Below are 26,191 nucleotides of genomic sequence, written 5' to 3'. Positions count from 1 at the left end.
ATTAAAGATACCCTGCCTGGGTGGAAAGAGCTTTATGGGAGGGGTTTTTATTTGTTTATGAAGATTTTGTTTTGTTTTTTTGAGAATCAGTATTAAGGAAAAATAATATAATTGTTTTTAGGGCTCGTGAAAAGAACAGGGAGAAGACAAAACGAAAACAGAAAATTGGAAGATCTGTTCGTGACATAAGAAAATCAATGAAAAATGATGCACAAGAAAACCAAACAGATACCATTCAAAGAGCCACCACCACTTATGATTTTGATTGTGATCAATTGGGTATGTTTTGTCTTTACTTCTCTGTTGGTACAGTGGTAAGTTCTTACATGGTCTAAATTGTTTATGGTTTATAATGTGTATAGTATTGTGTTCTTTGACTTATACTGCCCCCACATTCCTGCTTCTTCACTACTAAATGAGAAGTAACTTTAATACAAATTAATCATGGTCAGTATTCAGCTTGCTTCATCAAATTTCACCTTTGGCTGGGCCCAGTAACTTATGTCTGTAATCCCAGCATTTTGGGAGACTGAAGTGCAAGGATCGCTTGAGCTCAGGAGTTCGAGATCACCCTGGATAACATGACAAGACCCTGTCTCTACTAAAAGTCAAAAAAATTAGCCACCCATGGTAGCACATACCTGTGTTCCCATCTTCTTGAGAGGCTAAAGTGGGAGGATCGCTTTAGCTCAGATGGTTGAGGCTGCAATGAACCGTGTTTGTGCTACTAGACTCCAGTTTGGGCATTGGAGTGAGACACTGTCTCAAAAAATAATAATAATAATTACCTTTTTATTAATCAGAATACCAAAGAACACTGGTAAACATATTAATGAGAGATGATTGTTCTTTTAATTTCCTTGACCCAAAGTATTTAAGCTACCAACCTACTGCAAACGTATTGTAAAGACATATATTATTTTTGTACTAAATTTCATTGCTCCAAATAGGCAAAATCTGTTTCCTTTCATGGAGGAAATGGAATTCAAGAAAATGGTTTTCTTGAATGACCATTGCTATAAGGATAGATTGCAGAACTGTTTTTTTTTTTTTCTCTTTTTTAATAAGGAGACCAACTTGCCAGAGCAGAACTGTTTTGTATCAGCTTTTTGCCATCACTAGAATCTGCTTCACCTGTGTAAAAATGTATGAACATTAACTTACAGCTCTTTCTAAACAATATAGATGAGTAAAAGTTACTAAAAGACGTTGTAAACATTTCTGCTGATTTTGCCTTAACCTTGTAACTAAGAGCTTTACAGAACTTCCAAAACTTGAAAAAGAGTTCAAGAATCCTGCCAAAAACATAGCACCATACTGGATATAAATGTACCTGTATCCTATTCTAACCACTCCTCAACCCCCATTTGAACTTCCACCCTTGAAACTTGACTTATCCTTTCTAATGCAGAGAAAGGAATAAATTAAATATGCAGATGGCTGCTTCCCCAGAGCTAGCAAAAAGTCACTTACCATTGCCCTAGTTCCTTCTGAACCCTTCCTCTTTTTATCAAAAGTCATCCTATTTTCCTTAAATTAGGCATATTGCTTGAGCATCTTGAGTATGCTGGAACCTTGGGGCTTCAGCACCTGCTCTCTACTTTTTTACTCCTAAAACAAGAGAATCCTTAACAGTATATCTCACTTTTAATCATTTGTTAGTCTTTAGTCTTGGTTCTTATCTCTTCCTGTACCCCATTTCACTTAGAGCCAGCACTTATTAGGGATTTGATCTTAATTGCGAATATTATCAGTAAAGTGTTTAAGAAAGCTAGTGGCAAGAGAAATGGGTAAAAATTTAAAAGACTAAAGTTTGATAACGATTTTACATACCAGCTTATCAGCTGTGTCCATAGGAAAATCACTCAGCTTTTTTTTTTTTTTTTTTTTTTTTTTTGGAGATAGTGTGTTGCTCTGTCTCCCAGGCTGAAATACAGTGGTGCAATCATGGCTTACTGCAGCCTTGACCTCTTTGGTTCAAGTGATCCTCCCACCTCAGCCTCCAGAGTAGCTGGGACTCCCGGCATATAGTACTGCACCTGGTTTGTTTTTTATTTCTTGTAGAGGTGGGGTCCTACTATGTTGCCCAGGCTGGTCTCCTACTCCTGGCCTCAAGCAGTCCTCCCATCTTGGCCTCCCGAAGTGCTGAGATTATAGACATGAACATAGCACCTGGTGTCAACATTTTTAAAGTGCTTTCCATGAACCTTGGTCTGTTAAGTTTTAGGAACTTAGAGATGAATAAGGCATGATTCCCACCCCTCCTACCCCCAGGGATCTTAGTTTAGGGGCAAATATTAATGTATTCTGTTAGGATTATATCATTTTTCTAGTGTGATTCATTAAATCTTTGTTTAATGAAACTGTTAGACACTATCTTCATATCACATAAGTTATTTTGAGTGGTGGTTGGTTGGGGCTGTTACTAATTTTATTATCATTGCACTTTGCATGAAAAAAACAAAACCACAACTAACATTATATAGCTAAGATTATGTAAAGGTACCAACCTGAATTAATTTAAGATAATGTAATTTTATGTATGTGTTTTAATGATTTGCCTAAAAAGTACTTGTGTATCATATTATGGCTCTTAAAGCACTCTATCTCTGTTATTACACTTACCAGAGTATATGATAAATGACCTATCATAGTAGAAGCCTCCTTCATTATATGGTAATATTTTCAAGAGCAAGGACTAGTCAGTACACTTTTAAAGTATAGCTTCTAGAAGAATAACAAAAATGTTTTTATACTTCTTATGAATCTGTTTTAACTTACCTAGAATTCCAGCTTAGTAACTGTTTGTTGAGCGTATATTATATACTGTATAATTTAGTTTTGCTCAAAATTTTAATTACAGAAATTTAGTTATACATTGGAGTACACAAACTAGTTGAAACATTAACTTACATTAACTACATACATGAAGAAATAGAAGAGGAACAGTTATTAGCTTTCTATTTAGTTGATGTGCAGTTAGGATGCACAGGAATTTTTATTTACAAAATGGATTAACCTTACTATTTTGTCTTTAGATGTGACTAGGAAGATCCAAAACAGATGGTCATGAATAATACGGCTGTCTAGGCTTTTTAAAATTTTTTTTGAAGGAAAAAAAGTGATTTGAACAAAATATAGCCCTATACAGAGTGATTCTGTCCAAATAAAATTGCTTTATATCCTAGTCAAATTATAACAAATATTTATGACAGAGGGATTAGACAGATTATCATTATTATTTCTGAGACAGGGTGTTGCTCTGTCACCCAGGCTGGAGTATACTGGCACAATCACGGCTCACTGCAGCTTCGACCTCTCTGGCCCAAGCGATCCTCCCACCTCAGGATCCCAAGTATCTGGGACCATAGGCATACCCCAACCTTTTATTTTTTGTAGAATCAGTATATCACTATTTTGCCTAGGCTAGTCTTGAACTCCTGGGCTCAAGCAGTCCTCCTCCCTTGGCCTCCCAGAGTGCTGGGATTACAGGCGTGAGCCACCACACCTAGCCTCAAAGTTAATTCTTCATGTAGAAAAGCAGCTTCCCTTTTATATAACCATTTATTGAAATCTCCATCTTTGTACTCATAGAACTGAAGAGTAATAAGCACAGTGAGTCGCCAGGAGCTACAGAATTAAACATGTGCCACAGTAATTGCCAAAATAAACCAACATTAAGGTTCCCAGATGACCAAATAAATAATACTATTGAAAATAGAGGAGGAGATGACTTATCTAATCAGGTAAGGCTTTATTGTACACTGTATAGTACAAGCCGATATTTAGAGGGCTGATTTACTACTGAAAAGGTTTGCGACCATATCAGGGACATGAATTCTGTTTTGTTTTTTTTCTTTTGAGATGGAGTCTCCCTCTGTTGCCCAGGCTGGAGTGCAGTGGTGTGATGCTTATCGCACCCTCCGCCTCCTGGGTTCAAGTGATTCCCCTGCCTCAACCTCCACCTCCTGGGTTCGAGTGATTCTCCTGCCTCAGCTTCCCGAGTAGCTGGGACTACAGGCGTGCGCCACCACGCCTGGGTAATTTTTGTATTTTTAGTAGAAACGGGATTTTACTATATTGGCCAGGGTGGTCTCAAACTCCTGACCTTGTGGACCCACCTCAGCCTCCCAAAGTGCTGGGATTATAGGCGTGAGCCACCACACCTGGCCATGAGTTCTGTTTTTCAAGTATCAGCTTTTCATTAACTTGGGGACTGAATGTCTTGATATATTTTCCCTGTCTCTCAATGAAAAAATGCAGGCAACAATAAAAGTTTTAGCTTTTAGAGTAAAGCTTAAATAAAGCATATTTTTAAAAGCACTTGAAAAACCACAAAGTGTTAAATTAATATAGAAAATATGTAAGATAATGGATACCCAGATGTTGCTTGTAGCGCTCAGGGTCTGGCAAGTGGATTTCTGACTGTGTCCACTAATGAAATTTGTGGAACTGTAAGTACCTAGAAATTTGTATGCTTGATGCATACTATGAAAATGCTTCAGATCATGTTTAGGTAGTAGTTTTAAAATAAAACCTAGGTATCTTTTTGTTTTGAAGGAATTAATTGGAAAAAAAGAATATAAAATGTCTTCAAAGAAACTAAAAATTGGTGAAAGAACAAATGAAAGGATAATAAAAAGTCAGAAGCAAGGTAATATATCTTTAATGGGTTTTTTAATGATAAGCAGAAAGCTACTATTTGAAATGTTTTTAATTTGATAAAAGTGATCTTGTAAATTTCCTCATGTAAAATGGCAAATTATTTAATGGTTTTAAATGTTTGGTTTTGTTATTTTTACATAAGATTATTTTCATAATAAAATAGCCCTTTTAAAAACCATCTATACTTACAGGTTTGCCTTCTTTAATCTGGGTACTAAAATATTTGTTTAGATCACAAAATTATATATCATTTAAAATACGCTTACAGGAATGTGTAAAGAGTGAATCCTTTCATGAATTTACTACAATAATTTAGTTTTAAGTGTGGATTTTCAGAGTGATTTAATTGGAATCTTGCATGCCATAATTTACAGCCTTTCCTCTAAACATTAGCAAGTTTACAGTTTCATGTTGAGCTAAATCCATTCGTTTTATAGCATTTTTTTCTGTTTTATTCCCTCTTATAAGTGAAAAGAAGTGAAAGTGAAGAACATTTATTTGTTTGAAGAAGATAGGAAAGCAGTGCTGCTTTATACTTCCGAGTTCATACTCGGTTAAAGTATCCAAGATAGCTGGATCTTTATTAAATAATTTATTAAAATTAACAAATACTCTGGAAATATTGTTCAAAATTAGAATGTTGAAAATTTTCAAATTCCCAATTGAACATTTGAATTGGATTTATATGAGAAGTTAGAAGAAAATACTTTTCTCATAATTTGAAGATACGTGATGCCAGTGGAAAATCTTGTAGACACTTTCTAAATTATTTTGATTAGTACCTTTTTCCATGGATTGTAATTTAGAGGCTTCTTTTCTCCCCAGCATTCAGTATTATCTATCAGTCTCATTTTGTCAGCCATCTTGTAAACAATAATATATGGAGGTTGTTGTAATATGTTTCTATGACAGTGGGATGATTTGCAGTTTATATGTATTTCTAATTACAGTTGGATAGTTTCAGTTAATTTGACTTCTCATTACTTAGGTTTTGAATTGGTGAATAGTTCTCATTTTAATTTGCTTTCTTTAATGACAAGGTATAAGATAAGATTCTCAGGTTGTTCCGTTTTGCTTGTTTTGTACTTCATGGTGTTTGGGGGGATTCATTTTGAGTGTGTTTCTATGACCACCATTGGCGATAAAAGTGGAACCATGCAGAGGAAGTTCCATGTCCTCCTAACTAGCAGAGCCCATATAATGTATACTTACTTAGTAAGGTTTCAGTGACTCTACTGGTTTTCTTATATCTTCTGAATATTTTACCTCCAGGGCTTTGATTTAACAAGTATTTACTTATTGCCTACTGTATATGTGAAAGGCTCTGTACTAACTCCGGCAAAAAAAAAAAAATCAAACCATACAGATAAAGTTCTAACCGTTAATTATTTTTTCCAGTATGATTGAAAGACAGGTGTGCAGTTATAATACATGTCTCACTGTCAAACATGGCATTATTTTAAAGTATTCTGGAAACTTGAAGAAGAGCTTTCATTCAGTATAGCGAATGTGTACAAGTTTGTACACTAGGTGGGTTAGAGAATAAAATCGAAGCAGGTAGTGATTTTGTTTATAGATGAAGAACATTTTCAAAGCAGAGTGGACAACATTAATGAAAGTAGAGAACCAAGAAAATCTGAGGAATTGCGATTTTTGTGGTTCTGAACATAGAATATAGTAGAGATTTTGACAACAGTGAGAGATTGGAACTATGTGGAAGGCCAGGCAAAGGAGCTTATTTATATGTCTACTAAAAGACTGTGAGAAGTCACTGTCAGGTTTGTATAAACAATAGTGTATGTTTACAGTTGAAGGGGCAGTGGTCTGAATAGACCTGAGCTTCAGAAAGATCAAAATGACAGGAGGTTATACAGTGTAGCTTGTGTATAAAAATAGTGTCTTTTCTCTGTGAAAATATATTTTCTGTGCTTATATTTGTTTATAACTAATTTGAGATTTTGGTCTTTGGTTTTGTCTTATGAAATTAAAGAGACAACTGAAGAATTGGATGTATCCATTGATATTCTAACCTCAAGGGAACAATTTTTCTCAGATGAAGAAAGAAAATACATGGCCATCAATCAGAAGAAAGCTTATATTTTAGTAACACCACTTAAATCTAGAAAAGTTATAGAGCAAAGATGCATGAGGTATAATCTGTCCTCTGGCACCATTAAAGCAGTAACAGATTTTGTAATACCAGAGTGTCAAAAAGAAAGTCCCATCAGCAAGTCCACGGAGACTTTAGAAAATACATTTGAAGGTCATCAAAGTGAAAACAAGGAAGATTGCAATGAACATGACTTACTTACTGTCAACCAGAAAATAAAAATATGTAACCTTGAAAAGGAACAAATGCTCACCTCTGACTTTAAGAAAAATACCAGACTATTACCAAAATTGAAGAAAATAGAAAATCAGGTAGCTATGTCATTTTATAAGCATCAGTCCTCACCAGATTTGTCAAGTGAAGAAAGTGAAACAGAAAAGGCAATTAAAAGGAAAGCTGAAGTTAAGAAAACCAAAGCAGGAAACACCAAAGAAGCAGTGGTTCACCTGAGAAAGAACACAAGAAACACAAGTAATATTCCAGTGATTTTGGAACCTGAAACTGAAGAAAGTGAATATGAATTTTATATCAAACAAAAGAAAGCTAGACCTTCCGTCAAAGAAACTCTTCAGAAGTCTGGTGTTAGGAAAGAGTTTCCAATTACTGAGGCAGTAGGATCTGATAAGACAAATAGGCATTCCTTAGAATGTTTACCTGGTTTAATTCAGGATAAGGAATGGAATGAGAAGGAGTTACAGAAACTTCATTGGTAAGTAGTTAGATTTCATTCTGAAATATCTACAGAGCAGCCACAAGACAGTTATAAGATATAAAAACAGCAATAAGGGGTTAACATGGAAGATGTCATCAAAAAAATTGGGAGAAATTACAATTTGTACAGGGAATGGAGATAGAATACAGATAACGTCTAGTGGTATTTTGTGGTCATCTCTAATATGAGGAAATTATGAGGAAAGCCTAAGTATGAGGAAAGTAAAAGTGACCTTCTTTTCATTCTCATATAATATTTCAAGATAGCCAAATGGTACTCTCTCACGTAACTTCATGTTTTAAGAAATTTGTTGTTTTATTTTGTTTTGTTTTGAGTCTTGTTCTGTCGCCCAGTCTGGAGTGCAGTGGCGCAATCTCGGTTACTGCAACCTCTTCCTTCCGGGTTCAAGCGATTCTCCTGCCTCAGCCTTCTGAGTAGCTGGGACTACAGGCGCACGCCGCCATGCCTGGCTAATTTTTACATTTTTAGTAGAGACAAGGTTTCACCATGTTGGTCAGGCTGGTCTTGAACTCCTGACTTAATGATCCATCCACCTTGGCTTCCCAAAATGCTGGGATTATAGGCATAAGCCACCGTACCCGGCCTAACAAATGTTTTGTAATTAACTTTACTGTTATAAAACCTTAAAGCTGAATTCAAATTTGTAGGTTACTTGATGTAGTCTTTTTCCTTTATAGGGAATAAAATAGTTTCAAATTGATGATTTTTTTCCAAGGTTTTATACTTAGAACAGAAATTCAAGAAAAGCTCAGTTAAGAACCTGCTCTTTCATTCCTTCATTAAACATTTACTTATTTGGGTGCCTCCTATATGCTAGTTAGTTTGGAATGTTTGGAGATACAGAAATAAAATAGACAAGGTTATTTTCCTCAAGGAGCAATTTAGTAGGAAAGACAGATAATACAAAAGTAAGCCAGTAAATAAAAAAAATTAATTGTGATACATTCTGTGAAGGAAACAAACGAAATTGATCAGGAAAGCTCCCTTTTGGTTGATGCCACTTAAATGGAGATCAAAGGATGAAATGATGTCAACCATATAAAGAACTAGAGAAACAGCATTCCAGGAACAGAGACAACCTAAACACAGGTCCTAATGCTAGGAATATGTTGATATGGGAGGAACTAAAATAAGACTACTGTTATTAGAGCATAATGAGTTGTAGGGGAATGGCTTGAGGTGTGAGCAGAGAGAGGCTGTGACTATATTGGGCATAACCTTCTGGGTCATGATTAGGAGTTTTGTTTTTAGGTGTAATAAAAAGACATTTAAGGATGGCATGATATAGTTTGAGAAGATGCCTTTGGGGAAGTAGACAAGGCATTAATTGTGGGGTTGTTGGAGTAGTCCATTGTTGTCTGCACTGATATGGGAACTGAAAAAATGGAGAAAATTGGATTAAATCTAGCAATATTTGTACAATATCAAATACAAATCCTATCAATTATGTGGCACCTGACCTAAATAACTTGGTAGATGGTGGTGTGGCAAATATTTGAGGAAAGAATAAGTTGAGATTGGCAATTGAGTTTCTTTTTAGACAGTTCTATGTGGATTGTCTTTTAAGAGGCAGGTTTCAGTGAGATCTAGGCTACAATTTAACTTTGGTAAGCATAAAGATGGTATTTGAATCCAGTAGATTGAAATGATGAGAAAACATAAGGAGATGGTGTGAAGAGAATAAGGGCATAGTCCTGAGCTCTGAGAAAAGTATTTAAAGGAGGGAGAGGAGTAGCCCAGTAAGGGGGAAGAACCCAGGACTAAGTCATATTGCAGAGACCAATAGTGAGAGTCTTTCAAAAGTGTGGGAGTGATTTGTTGTGCCTATTGCTGCTGATAAATCAGGTATGTTAAGAATTGGATATAGCTACATAGATTTAAGTTTCAGTGGTCTAGTAGTATTGGAAACCAAATCATAGTTGAGTGGTTAAAAGTGAATAGAAGGGTAAAGAGACAGCCTAGGTGTAGACAACACAAGAAATTTGGCAATGATGGGAAATAAGAACCACAGAAATAATAGAAGAGAATGTGAAGATAAAGGAAGATGTTTGGTTGCTTACTTGCTTATTTGTTTGTAAGATGGCTGTTGCCAGAGTATGATGGTATGATGATGGAAGTGATCTAGTGAAAAGAAAGGAAGATGTGATTGATAAAGGCAAGAAGAACACAGAACTAGACCACATCTAGTGTTCTACTGCCTTGTATACTCCCGAAACTTAGAACAATTATAATTCATTTCATATCTGCCTTTAGAAACATTCTTCCTAGGGTATCTCTGTGAAACTCTACTCTTCCTTTTTAAATTTTCTAAATATTCCTTCTCTGTCTTAATTTCAGGCAGAAAAGGCAATCTTCCTTCTTATTCCCCAAAATTATTTTTCTTGTTTGCTTTCTTGCTATAGTATCCCCCTCAGTGATCTTTTGTCCTCACAAAACTCTAACTTTCTTTTTTGTACAATGAGTCCCCAGTCTGTATCTCTGGCCCTGAATTCTTATATTTAGATTTGTATTTCCCTTTGTCTGCTGGGCATTACTATATAAACCTCACCTATGGGTCTGACGTAATATGTCAAAAGCAAACTTATTTTCCCCTGCTTGCCTACTTTGCTAACATTTCTTTTTCTGGAAATGTAATTCTTTCCGTCAACTACATTTAAACTCTTTGTCATTATTGATTTTTTTAAAAATTCAATTAGTTGCCAAAAAGCTATTCCACAGAGTCATTCTATCTGCACCTTCTTTTCTTGACGCTACCCTTTTAGGTCTTTGACGCCTTTTGCCTGAACTATGGAAGTAGTCTTATTTGTAGTTTCTTCTTTTTGCCTCTGTAACCTTTTTTATACGTCTCCAGGTTATTCTTTATACATTGTTGTGGTTCTGATCAAAAACTTGCATTGTATGCTTACTAATCTTCAGATTGTATAAAGATTCTTCTGCCTTTCATTGAGAGCAATCCGTATTATAGTCTTGATTATCCCTTCCTGCTATATCCCTTATCATTTCCTTATAATAAAGCTTCTCAACCTTTACTGTATAGTCAGATCATCTCAGGAGATGTTACAATGCCTGAACTGTAGAGATTCCAGTTCCCAGTAAGGTGGAATAAGTACACTCCCCTCTATTTCTTCTCTGCAGCTATAAAACCTAGACAGAGGCTGGTGCGGTAGCTCAGCCTGTAATCCCAGCACTTTGGGAGGCTGAGATGGGTGGATCACCTGAGGTCAGGAGTTCAAGATCAGCCTGGCCCACATGGTGAAATCCTGTCTCTACTAAAAATACAAAAATTAGCTGGGCATGGGGTGCGTGCCTGTAATCCCAGCTACTCTAGAGGCTGAGGCATGAGAATCTCTTGAACCCAGGAGGCAGAGGTTGCAGTGAGCCGAGATTGCGCCATTGCACTCCAGCCTGGGCAACAAGAGCGAAACTCCGTCTCAAAAAAAAAAAAAAAAAAAAAAAACCTAGACAGAATGTATGGAGCAGCTTTTTGTTGACTTAGAAAAGTAGATAATAGCAGGTCGATTGTAGATTGGAATTTTAAGTACCACCAAATTAGCAGTGAGTTTCTAGTATTTTGTTTGATGCCCCACAAGTGAGACTTGAGGATACTAGAAACCTAGAAGTGGGCCTTGAAGTGTAACAAGGAGGGTTTAAAGAGGAGCTCTCCAGTTATGGGTTGAGGAGCAGAAAGGGGGACTTCTGACACTCAGAAACAGTGGAGGAAATCCCCAGTTTTTTGGGTTGTTTTTTTTTTTTTTTGACTTATTCTCTAAACTCCATGCAATCCTGCGGGGGCTATAATCACAGCATCAGCTGGGGCTGAGATATATCTAAAACTGAGAGATGAGAACCTCCTCTACAATTAGGAATGGCTGTCTCAAAATAGTGGGGCAAGTACCTGTTGCTTCTGTTGTCTTTCTGCTGTCTGTTGCTTGGTATTGGACAAAAATTCAGTTGTGTGAAGCATACAGCAGAGCAGAGTAATGAAGCCCAAGCTTTCTGGCCAGAGAACTGACAAGGAAAACTCCAGGGTACCGAAAATCACGGAGAGAAAGGAACTAGGAAAAGCAACCCCATAAAGTTGTTTATGAACTTCTATGCCACCCAGGAGTTGTACATATGTGGACATGGTCCTAAAGAGCATATAAAAGACTGAGAACTGAACTAAGCAGTAGACCACACGCAGTTTCTAGGCTCGCTACTCAGTGTCCCACACACTAGGATAGATCCTAGCAGCACTGCAGAGCTTTGAAAAAGGAAACTGACGTTGAAACGACGATAGTAGACTCAACATATAGCTTGGGATACAACCAGGTTGATGATCTGCTAAAATAAAAATAGTAACATTTCACTTGAAGCAATAAAATATTGATTCTAAGTAGACTGTTGAAGTTAAGTATATTTAATGTCATCCCTAGAGCAAATTCTAAAAAAATCCATACAAAGGAATAAATTCAAACATAAAATACCAGAAAATCAGATAGCCCAAAAGAAGGCAAGGAAGAAGAGAAATGGAGGATTTTTTTTTTTTTTACATAGAACAAGCAGAAAACAAATAATAAAATAATTGACCTAAATCCAACCTAATTAAATTAAATGGTCTAAACATACCAATTAAAAGACAGATTGTCAGAATGAATTTAAAAACATGATCTAACTATATGCTGTATACAAGAAACTCACTTTAAATATAATGATATAGGTAGTTTAAAGGATAGAAAAATACTATCTAAACACAAATCAAAGCTTGAGTGGTTGTATTAATATCTGTCAAAATAGACTTTAGTAGGAAGAAAATAACCAGGAATAAAGAAAGACATTACAAATGATAGAAGGGTCAGTCACCAGGAAGGCATAAAATTCCTAAGTGTGTATGCACCTGACAATAAAACCTCAAAATACATGAATTAAAAACTGACAAAGCAGCAGACTAAACTGCAAGGATAGTTAAATCCACAATTATAGGAAACCACACTGCTCTTCTCTTCGTATTCGATATAACTGACAGAAAATTAGCAAGTGTAGAGAACTGAATAACACCATCAGTCATTTGTATCTGATTCACATTTACAGAACATTCCACCCAATAATAAGAAAAAGAATAGGTTATTTCCAAGGATGGGTTGATCATTCATCAAGATAGAACATATACCAGATCATAAAACATTCTTAACAGATTTAAAATCGCTGAAATCATACAAAGCATGTTCTCTGCTGATAATTGAATTAAACTACAAATCAATAAAAGGAAAATTTCCAAATGGTTTAAAATTAAATAACTTACATTTAAATAATCTGTGGGTCAAAGAAGAAGCCTCAAAGTAGAAAATATTCTCTTTTTTTCTTTTTGGAGACAGAGTCTCATTCTGTCACCCAGGCTGGAGTGCAATGATGCGATCTTGGCTCACTGCAACCTCTGCTTCCTGGGTTTAAGCAATTCTCCTGCCTCAGCCTCCCAAGTAGCTGGGATTACAGGCGTGCGCCACTACATCCAGCTAATTTTTGTATTTTTAGTGGAGGTGAGGTTTCACCATGTTGGCCAGGCTGGTCTTGAACACCTGACCTCTAGTGATTCACCCACCTTGGCTTCCCAAAATTCTAGGATTACAGGTGTGAGCCACCAGCCCGGCCAGATATTCTTAACTGAACAAAAATGAAAATATATTAAAATTTGCAGGATGGGCCTAGGAGTTCATAAACAACTTTAAAGGGTGCTATGCCAAGTTCCTCCCTCTCCCTGATTTCTGTCGTACTTTCTACATAAACAAATTATGGTGCATTCTTTCAGTGGACTACTAGGCAGTAAAAAGGAAGAACTATTGATACATACAACAACCTAGTTGAATTTCAAAGGCATATTGAGTGAAGGAAGCCAACTCAAAGGCTTATATACTATATGATTCCATTTATATGACATTCTGGAAAAGTGTGCTACACACTTTTAAATGACCAGATTTCACGAGAACTCATTATCAGAAGAATGGTACCAAGAGGGATGGTGCTAAATCATTCATGAGGAATCTACCTTTATTAACCAGTCACCTCCCCCTAAGCCCCACTTCCAATACTGGGGATACATTTCAATATGAGTCTTGGGTAGGGGCACATATTTAAACTATATCAATAAATAAGAATTATTTAAACCAAGGATTCAAGACAAATGGACCTTAGAATAGCATACACAAAAGTAGAAAGAGGGCATATTTAGAAATACTGAAAGAATGGGTGTGGGGTTTGTGCCTGTAGTGCCAACCACTAAGGAGGTGGAGTCAGGGGGATCGCCTGAGCCCAGAAGTTGGAGGCCACATTGAGCTATGATAATGCCTGGCATTCCTGTGTGGGCAACAGATTGAGACCCTGTCTCTTTAAAAAAAGGAAGAAAAATAAAAAAGGCCAGAATGACTGGAATACTGAAAGTTGACCAAAGAGCAGTACAAGATGAGACCAGAGAGTTGGGCAAGGAACAATACAGCGTTACACTAAGGATTTGGGGTTTTATGCTAATAATGAAACAAGTTTTAAACATGGTGTGATATGTTTAAATGTGTCTTTTTAAATTATCTGGAATAATCTAGAGGAGATGTGTTAAGTACTAGTTTCTTATTAAATACATTATTATTTGTGTTATATAAAATAGTTCTTTTAGACAGTCGTAGATTTAGAAATTAGCCACACACACAAATAGAGAAGCTTGAATTCCCAAGTCCTTCTAGTTTTTCACTTTAGAATACCTGTGGAATGATTAATTATGTAAAATAATTCATTAACAAGTATTTAATGCTCATAAGTATTTTTTTCTGCATGGAATAGTATGCTGTGGTCAACTGGTAGCTGTTTATAAGAGCTGATTGTTAAATTTTTGGGAATTTTAAAAATTGAGTGTTAAAGTCATTAAAAATTAAATTATATAAACATAATTATTTAAAACAAAGATAATGCTCAAAACTCATTACTTCCTAATTATTTTACATTGTATTACATATGTTCTCGAGACTCTTCACCTCTGTTGTATGGTGGAAATACTATATAATTGTGTGCCATCACACGTGTTTTATTAACTCCACATTCAGTGACATGTTGGTAGCTTGACATCAACCCCAATGGGAGTATTTACCCTTTGAAAATCATCAGACTTTATAAATCAGGGCTGTTTAACCCCAGAGAGCTGATTAAAAATTTTCCCGCATACTGCTGCATGAAACCTATATCTATTAATTGGAATCCAAGTAGAAATAAAAATATTTTGCCAAAGAAACAGATTAAAAATAAAGATGTGGTATAGTTGAAATAACATTGTTAATATCACTTTTATGCTTATTGATGAGTTACACAGATGTTTTCTGACTAAATTGTCAATCTAACCACAACACACAAAATCTTTATGGGGAGAGTGGGGGTGGTAACTTGTATACCAGGTTCTAAATCATTTACAAGGGAACTTGTAGAATGTAACTCAAATGTTAAATTAGGGACTTCCTTATAGTTTTCTCTATTTCAATTTTCATTTTCCTTAATTAAGAGAGCATTTATCTAAAATACTGAGTTCTACGAAGTATAGCAGAATGAAAGCAAGCATAACACATTATAATAGCTTATAACCTAGACTGTATGAGAGAACTAAGAGCTTATTGTCCAATATACTTAGCACCAGTAAGATTTAAGGTAACAGTGTAGAAAATTTGGTCATGCCAGAGCCTCCTAAAAAACCATATCATCGATTAGTTGGACTTAGAAAAAAAAAATGTTGAAAGGCTGAGGGTCATTTTTCAGGCTTAATAAAACACATCAAAATAGTTAGAAGACATCTACTAGATAGGTAAAATTACATCTTCATATTTTAAGCACTAGAGTAAGTTATTGAGGGGAGGGAATAATATCTTTCTTAATTGTTATCCAGAATGATTTCGATAAAACCAATTCCTTCATCTCAGTAAATCTCATTAATTCAGTGGTATGCTTTTAAGAGGTTATTGTCATTGGTTTGAATTTCTTATTCTTTAATTGGTTTTGATCTTCCATAGTGCTTTTGCATCTCTTCCAAAGCACAAACCTGGTTTCTGGTCAGATGTAGCTGCGGCTGTAGGTTCTCGATCTGCTGAAGAATGCCAGAGGAAATATATGGAAAATCCCAGAGGAAAAGGATCCCAGAAACATGTCACTAAGAAAAAGCCAGCCAATTCCAAAGGCCAAAATGGTAAACTTTGTAGTAAATAGTTTTTTTCGTAGTACTCGGTGTTGATTTCTGATCACTGAAATCAGATATATTTTATATTTATCCATGAATATTAATAGGTATTTTCTTAAAATATTAAAGCTAGAAAGAATTTCAGAAATCATGTTTAATTTTTTTTTTTGAGACGGAGTCTCGCTCTGTCGCCCAGGCTGGAGTGCAGTGGCCGGATCGCAGCTCACTGCAAGCTCCGCCTCCCGGGTTCCTGCCATTCTCCTGCCTCAGCCTCCCGAGTAGCTGGGACTACAGGCGCCCGCCGCCTCGCCCGGCTAGTTTTTTTTTTTTTTTTTGTATTTTTTAGTAGAGACGGGGTTTCACCGTGTTCGCCAGGATGGTCTCGATCTCCTGACCTCGTGATCCGCCCGTCTCGGCCTCCCAAAGTGCTGGGATTACAGGCTTGAGCCACCGCGCCCGGCCAATCATGTTTAATTTTTAAGTCTTACCTAGGTCTCTACTTCCATCAGTAGTAGTTTAGTAGCCTTGTGCTTTGAGTTTTAGGAATTCTGTAGTTAGATCCAGAGATTTCAGTATCTGAATTATTGTTCTGAGGGTTTAATTAAAAGGTACTTGGGTCAGATCCCCAAGTAATTTATGAGAAAGCTCAGAAAATATTCAGTTTTCATAGTCCCATGATTACATACTCCTGTTCATGAGTACTAGTAAAAGGTTGATTATGACAGAGAATTTCTGTAATAAGCATTAGTGAGAACCCAGTACCCTATCATAATTCAATAAGGTTTATATATTTTAGCAAAATCAGTAAATTAGGCATTCAGCAAGAGGCAGTGTAGAGGCAATAATTCTTGCAATGTAAAGATCTTTTTGGCCAGGCATGATGGCTCATGCGTGTAATCTCAGCACTTTGGGAGGCCGAGGTGGACCAATTACTTGAGCTCACAAGTTCAAGACCAGCCTGGGCAACATGGCAAAACCCCATCTCTAGAAAAAAAAAAAAAGATGTTTTTAACCTGACCCTGCCTAATCTTAGCTTCTTCATGAGTATCCTATGCGCTAATCATATTGCACAAATCCCAGATCCCAGTGTAGAAATAATCATTTGTTCTATAGGAGACTTGGAAAATAAAAAGCTAAGTTTTCATTCTCTTTTTCCTTTCTTTATCTATATTTTTTAGAGAGATGGGGTCTCACTGTATTGCCCAGGCAGGTCTTGAACTCCTGGGCTCAAGCATTCCTCCTGCCTTGGCCTCCTGAAGTGCTGGGGTTACAGGGATGAGCCACTGAGCCTGGCCAAAGCTGGGTTTTTTTGTTTTTTGTTTTTTAACATGAATGCACAATTTAGATTTTGCAAAGGCTGTTAACTTTATAGAGCAGTTACTATAAATAACCAAATCCTTATCAAAATGGTTTGCTGACTCTTCAGGCAAGCGAGGTGATGCTGATCAGAAACAAACTATTAAGATAACTGCCAAAGTGGGAACTCTTAAAAGGAAGCAACAGATGAGGGAGTTTCTGGAACAGTTGCCAAAAGATGACCATGATGATTTTTTCAGTACAACACCTTTACAGCATCAAAGAATACTGGTAAGAGGCACAAAATCATTGTTTTCCTTATCTGTATTGACTTTTGTATCTTTCATTTTTATGTATGGTAGTGTTCATCACTAATATTTAGGCGAAGGATCAATAGCCTCCCTAGACGTGATCATAGTCTTATGGCAAACAGTGTGCTGATATATGCCATTCTTACTAGTTTCTAGAGTCTGCACTTCAGTCGGTTCAAAGGTAATGTTTGTAGAACCAAACAGTAAAGTAAACCTAGAATTAGGCGAAACATATATAAAGTTTAATATACTACCAAGCAAACTTTTTTTTAAAGGTGATAAAAGATACTGTGTAGTAATTGAAAGTAGGGATTAAATGATAGTAGCACAGTATTAAAAGATTTGAATGTATGAAAGAATTTTTGTCATAGGAAGAGTAGAATAAGTAAAAATTTCAGTGACTGGAGTAAAATATTCACAGCAAATAAAACTGAGCTAGTATCTGTAATATGAACAAGTCATTCAAATGTTACTGGAATAACAAAAAGTACCAAGATCACAGGAAAAGTGTGAAAAAGAAGAAATTCAAAAGGCTGAATAAACACTTGGGTAAGTAGTCATTTTAGTTAGGAATTCAAGAAAGTAAAGTAAATTATATATGTATACTTTCTAAATTACAGAATCTTACAAAAAAAAAGTAAGTTAAAATATCCACTGCTAACAGAAGCGGTGGTGAGACTGATACAGTCATACATCAGTGGGCATACAAATTGAATCGTGCCTTTTAGTAAGAAAGCATTATGGCAATATATTATAAAAGTCATAAAGATTCCTTCTATTCTTGAGAGTTTATCCTAAGAAATCCAAAAGCCCCAAATCTTTGCAAGATATTTATTGCAGTTTTATCTTTATAGCAAAAAACTGGAAACAATCTGTATATCCAGTAAAGATGTTTTTCATAAACACAGTGAAATACAATACAGATATTAAATGCACATTTAAGACTTTCTAGAATCTAAATATAAATGTTAAGAATATTAAGATTAGCTGGGCATGGTGACTCACGCTGTAATCCCAGCACTTTGGGAGGCCGAGGCGAGTGGATCATGAGGTCAGGAGATCAAGACCATTCTAGCCAACATGGTGAAACCGTGTCTCTACTAAAAATACAAAAATTAGATGGGCGTGGTGGCGCGTGCCTATAATCCCAGCTACTTGGGAGGCTGAGGCAGGGGAATCGCTTGAACCCCCTAGACAAAGATTGCAGCCACTGCATTCCAGCCTGGCGACAGAGCAAGACTCCTTCTCAAAAAAAGAAAAAACAAAGATTATTAAGATTAAAGTAATGCAGAAATGTGTGGATAATAGACAACTGGACTATTGAGTATAAGAATTCAAACAGTGAGCTAGACATAAGCGTAATTTTTTCATCTACCAATTTATTGTCATTAAATCATCTTCAATTTAAAAAGGCTACACAATGCTTTACAAAGTTTAGTAACATTAGCTGGGCCCCCTTTTTGCTTACACTAGTTATAGGGGGAAGTCTTAAGAGAGCCACCAGAGGCCCTGACAATGTTTTCTTCAAAACACTGTGGTCCACTAGGGGTTGTACCCTTTATGTTATCCCACCATCATTTCAGGTTCTATATGTGTATATTTTAGCCTAAATGCAATAGTAGCATCATAAAGAACAGAACTGCCAGGCATGGTGGCTCACGCCTGTAATCCCAGCACTTTGGGAGGCCAAGGTGGGCAGATCACCTGAGATCAGGAGTTCAAGACTAGTCTGGCCAACATGGTGAAACTCCATCTCTACTAAAAATACAAAAATTAGCTGGTGTGGTGGTGGGCATCTGTAGTCCCAGCTACTCAGGATGATGAGGCGAGATAACTACTTGAACCCAGGAGTGGGAGGTTGCAGTTAGCCAAGATGGCACCATTTTACTCCAGCCTGGGCAACAAGAACGAAACTCCGTCTCACTAAAATAGAAATGTAAAGAACAGAACTAAAGTAGAAATAGATAGCAACAAATTATCTCATTTTCTGTGACATAGTTAACACTGCTTGAGTTCCTACTGAGGGCTAAGCATAATAGTAAGTGAATTACAGTTTTGTTTTGTTCTGTTGATACGAAAGGTCAGATTTGTTTGCATATTGTCTATGGCTGCTTTCATGCTACAGTGCAGAGTTGAGTAGTTAGAACAGAGACTGGACCACAAAACCTAAAATATTCACTATCTGATTCTTTACGGAAAACATTTGCTGACCTCTGGTCTACATAACCTTTAGAAATAGGTGTTATTATCTCTGTTTTAGACAAGAGAAATTAAGTCTTTTAAAGGCTAAGGCTCTGTCCTTGTCCTTGTTCCTTGACCTTAAAATTTCTAGCAGACACAGCCTAAACCTGTGCAACCAGCAGACCCCCATCATTCTTGTTTATCTTCTGTCAGGGAGAGCCTCAGCACCTTAGACCTATATAGTGTAGGATGAATCCCTTCTGTTACTGGCAGCAAATCCATACGGGTCTGCAGAAACCACAATTCTTACCTCCTCAGAAGAAAGAATTCTGGCCAGGTGTGGTGGCTTATGCCTGTAGTCCCAGCACTTTGGGAGGCCAAGGTAGGAGGATCCCTTGAGCCCAAGAGCTTAAGACCAGCCTGGGCAATATAGGGAGACTCTGTCTCCATTTTTTTTTTTTTTTAAATAATAATTATAAAAATTTTTTAAACAGAGAATTTGACCAAGGAAACATAAGGCAGAAGGAGAAACCAAGGCAGGTTTTAGTGCAGGAATGAAAGTTTATTAAAAAACTTTAAAGCAGGAACCAAAGGAAGGAAAGTACTCTCAGAAGAGGGCCAAGCAGGTGACTTGAAGGATGGTTTAACTTTGTGACTTGGGGTTTTATATGTTGGCATGCTTCTGGGGGTCTTGTGTTCCTTCTCTCCTGATTCTGACTTTGGGGTGGGCTGTCTGCATGCACAGTGGTGTGCTAGCACTTGGGAGGGGAGCAAGATACAGTGTGTTTACTGGATTTGCACACAGGCTCACTTGCGGCTTTATTCCCTTACCAGTCGAATGTCCGTAGGAGGTCATATACCAGTTAAACTCCACCATTTTGCCTCTTAATGCACATGCTTGAGCCCACTCGCCCAGCTTCTGAGATCTTATCAGGAAGCTGCTCATCACCAATTTTAGGTGTTTCTGTTTATTGAGAGATTACCTTTCCCTGGTGCTCGCTGCGATTAATTATTATTTTAGAGACACAGTTAACAACCACCTGACCATGATAGGATGGTTGCCTAACAACATTCCTGGTAGGGGATGGGGAGACCCGCTCATTCCCTGCTTATCCCTGACTAGCTACCTGCTGTAACATTCCCACTTCCACAAGTCACCAGTCAAGGTTAGCTGTTTCCAGCTGGAGGAAGCTAATGGTGTTTATGGCCCAGGGGAGATTAGGCTTGATGGCTTGTTTCCAACGTAGTCAGTGGGATGGAGCTGGGAGGAATAGAAAAGATGGAGGAAGAGAGAGAGATTAGGGCCCATACACACATTAAGATTATACACCTACATGTGCAAACAAATGGTGTACTGCCTCCAAACAAATCCCCAGTTAAGAGGACTGTGTAGAGTTCCAAACTCCTTGCCTCAGTTTCAAACAGCCCCCACCAGGGGACTGAGTCCAATGTGAACAAAGCCCTGAGGGTGCCACAAATACAAATGCGTAAAAATGGCCAAATGGTGACAGCAACAGCTAAGTCTAAACAGAGCAGAGACCCAGCAACACCCTGAAAAGAGTCAGAGGGAGGCTAGGTGCACATCAGCAGCTCACCCGGTTCCAGCGTTTGTCGACTTCTTCAAAATGTCACTCTCTCTTTGTATCATTGAAACTTTGGAAGCAGCAGATGCTGTGACAGAAAGAGAAAAGGAGGTTCCGCAAGACAAAGGCACATTGGCAGCTGCTGGGGAAGCTCCCCTAATGTTCTTTCTACGGGGTCAGCTAGCCACGAGCAGCTGGCACTCACAGGTGGCTCCATGGCCCCATCCAACAGAAGATCAGATAGGTGGGTCTGGAGCCTCCTGTGAATACACAGGGCTCCCTGTATGGGCCACCAAAAATTGTAACCAGCATAGGAGTCCAACTACTCGCCGCTTGTGAAAAGAAGACAATATAACAAGAGCAAGGTGTGACAGAGTTTTATTATCTGTGCCAGCAAAGGGGGAAGTGTGGGTGAAATTCCAAAAATTCCAGTCTTCAATTTGTGGAGTGAACATAGGAGTTTTTAAAGAGAGAATGGTTTGGAATGCAGGAGAGGAGGGGTTAGGAGGTGTCAGGTGGCTCAGTGTGCTTCAACAGCTTATCTTGAAATATTATTCCATTTGGTGAAGGGGCCAGCACCATCCTGGGCCCAACCAGGTTACAAATTAATTGTAGTAAATCTTGCAGTAAATTTCTAGATGGGAGTGAGTTTTGGCCTTGACTGGGGAGAGAATTATGAAAGTATCCAGTTTGTGCCAGGATCCAGCCCCTGAAGCTTCTAAGGAAATATATGACCAGATAAACGAGCATGGTGTGCACTTAAAAAGTGTCTAGGTAAATACATGTGCGTAAGGCATGGGAGCATAGAATGGGTAAAGAAAGGGAATGGAGGTTCACATTTTGAGGCTGTATTTCAAAATGAATGGAAACACATATGCAGTTTATCTCAAAGTTGTATCTTAAAATTGGGGAGAAAGGAATAAAAAAGTTTTAAAACCTGGTTTAAAGCCACACTACTCAGTTACAGGCTGAATAAAGAGGGTGACAAATACAGTTTCTCAGAAACATTTAATAGAGACTGTTGAGCAGAAGCCATCTCTTGGGTGGCCATAAGATGGTGGATTTATGCACTGTTATCACCCCCGACCCAGGGTTTATATACCATGGGGAATTTGCCTAAGGGACGGATTTATGGTAAGTATGTGTTTATGATAACACCAAGGTTGTTTTGACCTAAGGATAAAATTTCTGGTAAGTACATGGAAGTAGAAATCTTTGAGGCATTTCCAGAACCGGGTTTAATCAGAAGTCAGCATGGTGAATTAGCATCTAAAATGGAGTTCCTCTAGCCTCTACTCCTCTACCTACTACTGTTTTTAATTATCTAACTTGAAAAGTTATAACAAGGAGAACCAACTTATCAGTCCTCCAAAAACTATTGTGTGATAATGAGAAAATACATTTTATGGGGTGCCTGCTGATAATAAATACTTGTTTTCTAGTTGCCAAGTTTCCAGGACAGTGACGATGATGATGATATTCTGCCAAATATGGACAAAAATCCAACAACTCCATCATCAATTATCTTTCCATTGGTAAAAACTCCTCAATGTCAGCATGTCAGTCCTGGCATGCTAGCTTCTATAAATAGGTGAATATTCATGCATATGATATTTTAATTCTCTGCATCAGAGTAGTGAGGAACATTTAAACATTTCATGAGGACCATAGATGCCAGTAATGGGATGGGTCATTATTTAAAAAATCAAGAATGTATAGTTTCTAGAAGTTAAGGATGGACAATTTCATCAAGTCAGGGTTCTATTCAATAAATAGCACTGTGATATAATCCACATTTACTTCTGGATCAATTCAAAATGGATCAAGGTTTTACTTGTAAAAAACTAAAAAAAAAAAAAAACTAAAGAAACCTTGGAGAATTATTTTATAATACCAGATTAGTGATGGTCTTTCTAACTATAATATAAAACCTACAAGCCATTAATGAAAAGATGAATAAAGTCAACTGTATAAAAATGTGTAACAAATTTTACGTGGTACCAACCACTACAAACAAAAGACAACCTGAGAAAAGAATATATGCAGCTTGTCACAGGCAAAAGGCTAATTTCTGTAATATATACAGCATTCCTACAAATTAACAAGGAATGCATTGTTAATTTTCGTGCATTGCTAGTGAGAAGGTAAATTAGTGCGATCTTTGCAGCAACAATTTGTAAGTATCACAATTATAAATGCACATACCCTTTGACTTAGGAAGTTTACTTACAGAATTGTGAATGTACAGCTTATTCATGGTAGCATTGTTTAAATTGCAGTACCTCAAAAATCTATCAGTAGGGACTAATTAAATGAATCCTCGTCCATTATGTAGTCATATAAATTAATGAAGAGCCAGGCACAGTGGCTGAAGCCTGTAATCCCAACACTTTGGGAGGCTGAGGTGGGAGGATCACTTGAGCCCAGGAGTTTAAGACCAGCATGGGCAACGTAGGAAGACCCCATTTCTACCAAAAAAAAAAAAAAAAAAAAAAGTTAGCAGGATGCAGTGAGGAGGCTGATGTAGAAGGATTGCTTGAGTCCCAGAGGTCTAGGCTACAGTGAGCTGTGATTGCAACAGTTGCACTCTAGTCTGGACAACAGAGTGAGATCCTGTCTCAAAAAAAAAAAAAAGGAATTAATGAAGATATTTTTTATTGCTGTTAAGATAAAATGCCTAAGATACATTAAATGAAAAAAAGGTAGATGTAGTCAATAATATACTGTTTGTGTAAATAGAACCTATATGTGTGTATGCATATATGTATATACTTGTGTGTGTGTATATAATTGCTTTTATTAGATTAAGTATTTCTAAAAGGACGCATAAGAAACCAAAACATTGGTGATCTTTAGGGAGAACTAAGGTAGCTAGAGGAAGGAGAGGGGGGCTTTTGAATTTTGAACCATGTGAATACAGGAACAATTTGAAACATAAACATAAATAAAATTAAGAAAAAAGTAGGGGTGACTAACACTAAAATTTCACCAAAAAAAGATGACAAGTAGTAAGAATGCGACCTGAAAATAGGCTATTCCATTTGGCGAGTAAGAGGCTATTGCTGATCTTAGAGCAATTTCCACAGAATGAGAGGCAGAAGCAAGATAATAATGACTGAGAAAAAAACTATTCAGTACTCTCAGGAAGCTTGCTAAAATTTTAATTTGCACTTACTGGATAAAAATATAATTTTCCTAGGCATCTAAAAGTTATTTTTTATTTTAGTATTTAGTGCAGGTGAAAGCATATTGAGAATACAATTTTGGACAAACTTTTTGATAAGCACTTTGACCAAATCATCAAAAGCCTTAAAATATTCATCCTTGGCCGGCATGGTAACTCACACCTATAATCCCAGCACTTTGGGAGGCTGAGGCCGATGGATCACGAGGTCAGAAGTTCAAGACCAGTCTGGCCAACATAGTGAAACCCTGTCTCTACTAAAAATACAAAAAACTAGCCAGGTATGGTGGTGTGCGCCTGTAATCCTACCTACCAAGGAGGCTGAGGCAGGAGAATCGTGTGAACCCGGGAGGTGGAGGTTGCAGTGAGCCGAGATCACGCCATTGTACTCCAGCCTGGGTGACAGTGTGAGACTCCGTCTCAAAAAAAAAAAAAAAAAAATTCATCCTTTTGGCCATTGAATTTTATTAGACACTTTAAGGAAATATGAGATTTGGACAGGCATGTATTTATATGAACAAAGATGTTCACCATAAAACATAATACTGAAAGTTTGAGAATGACCAAAACATCCAAAAATAAGGAAAGTTACAAATTAAGATTTATCCATATAATGGAATATGAAACAAATCATGTCTTCAAGAATGTTTAATGACAGAAAAATATCCAGTGGATAGTAGTTTTTTAAAGCTAGGAAAACTACATTCAGTATGATCCCAATTTTATGTAACAAATTCATAAGGAAGGAAATTTCTTAATTTACACATCACCGGCCATTATTTCTAGGTTGTAGAATAACACCAGTGTGGGTTGTAGGTTTTTGTTTTTTGTTTTGGGGGATATTTTCTGTCCATTTACATCACTTTTACAATTAAGGAAATCCGATAGACTCACTTATGTCATGAATCTCTATTGTCTAAAACTTTTTCTTAAAAAAAAGATTTTCTTTTTTTTTTTTTTTTTGAGACGAAGTCTTGCTCTATCGCCCAGGCTGGAGTGCAGTGGCCGGATCTCAGCTCACTGCAAGCTCCGCCTCCCGGGTTTACGCCATTCTCCTGCCTCAGCCTCCCGAGTAGCTGGGACTACGGGCGCCCGCCACCTCGCCCGGCTAGTTTTTTTGTACTTTTTAGTAGAGACGGGGTTTCACCGGGTTAGCCAGGATGGTCTCGATCTTCTGACCTCGTGATCCACCCGTCTCGGCCTCCCAAAGTGCTGGGATTACAGGCTTGAGCCACCGCGCTCGGCCAAAAAAAAAAGATTTTCTTAGGCTTCTTCACTATCTTTGACTTTACTATCTCTAGTAATTGATGAACTTTTCATAACAGTTTTAAGTAATCAAACAGTTGTATCACTTCCGAAGTGAAAAACTCTTTGTCTTCAGAGACATCTCTTTGACAATAGACTTACCAGTTGCTGATCCTGAACAAGTGGCTAGGCCTGTTCATTTGTTGTTTGTTTGTTTTTGAGATGGAGTTGCTCAGGTTGGAGAGCAGTGGTACGATCTCGGCTCACTACCACCTCCATCTACCAGGTTCAAGCAATTCTCATGCCTCAGCCTTCCAAGTAGCTGGGATTACAGGCGCATGCCACCGTGCCTGGCTAATTTTTGTATTTTTAGTAGAGATGGGGTTTCACCATGTTGTCCAGGCTGGTCTTGACCTCCTGACCTCAGGTAATCCACCAGCCTCAGCCTCCCAAAGTGCTGGGATCTCACCTGTTCATTTGTTAAGCAGTTTGCTAATACCTGATGAGGTATATTCATTGCTATACAGCAGTGTTTGATTCAGATAAGTATCTTAATACAGTCACATTTCTACATGTCATGCCTTTAAGGTTGTTCCCAAATAGTCATAAAGAATAGGATACTCAGGTATGTAAGATCTTAGAGCCAAGGGAGAGTATGGAAATGGGTGTTCAGCTGGTATTAACTGTCATAAGTGGGATTA

The 26,191-nt window shown here is 37.3% G+C and overlaps 1 protein-coding gene across 1 annotated transcript in view; it reads left to right on the top strand.

The window, feature by feature from the left end:
• The window catches only part of MIS18BP1 (MIS18 binding protein 1), a 55,439-nt gene that overhangs the window by 25,298 nt on the left and 3,950 nt on the right, over positions 1 to 26,191 (top strand). The window contains exons 8-14 of the mRNA XM_007986602.3: positions 122 to 279; positions 3,595 to 3,746; positions 4,561 to 4,654; positions 6,656 to 7,484; positions 15,527 to 15,699; positions 17,117 to 17,277; positions 22,504 to 22,652. Coding sequence (XP_007984793.3) covers positions 122 to 279; positions 3,595 to 3,746; positions 4,561 to 4,654; positions 6,656 to 7,484; positions 15,527 to 15,699; positions 17,117 to 17,277; positions 22,504 to 22,652 — 1,716 coding nt within the window. The remainder of the gene's footprint in view (positions 1 to 121; positions 280 to 3,594; positions 3,747 to 4,560; positions 4,655 to 6,655; positions 7,485 to 15,526; positions 15,700 to 17,116; positions 17,278 to 22,503; positions 22,653 to 26,191) is intronic.

Source organism: Chlorocebus sabaeus, chromosome 24 (assembly GCF_047675955.1).
Source record: "Chlorocebus sabaeus isolate Y175 chromosome 24, mChlSab1.0.hap1, whole genome shotgun sequence".
Taxonomy (NCBI): domain Eukaryota; kingdom Metazoa; phylum Chordata; class Mammalia; order Primates; family Cercopithecidae; genus Chlorocebus; species Chlorocebus sabaeus.
The sequence above is the reverse complement of the archived record's forward strand: the minus strand, read 5'-3'. Positions and strand labels throughout refer to the sequence as shown.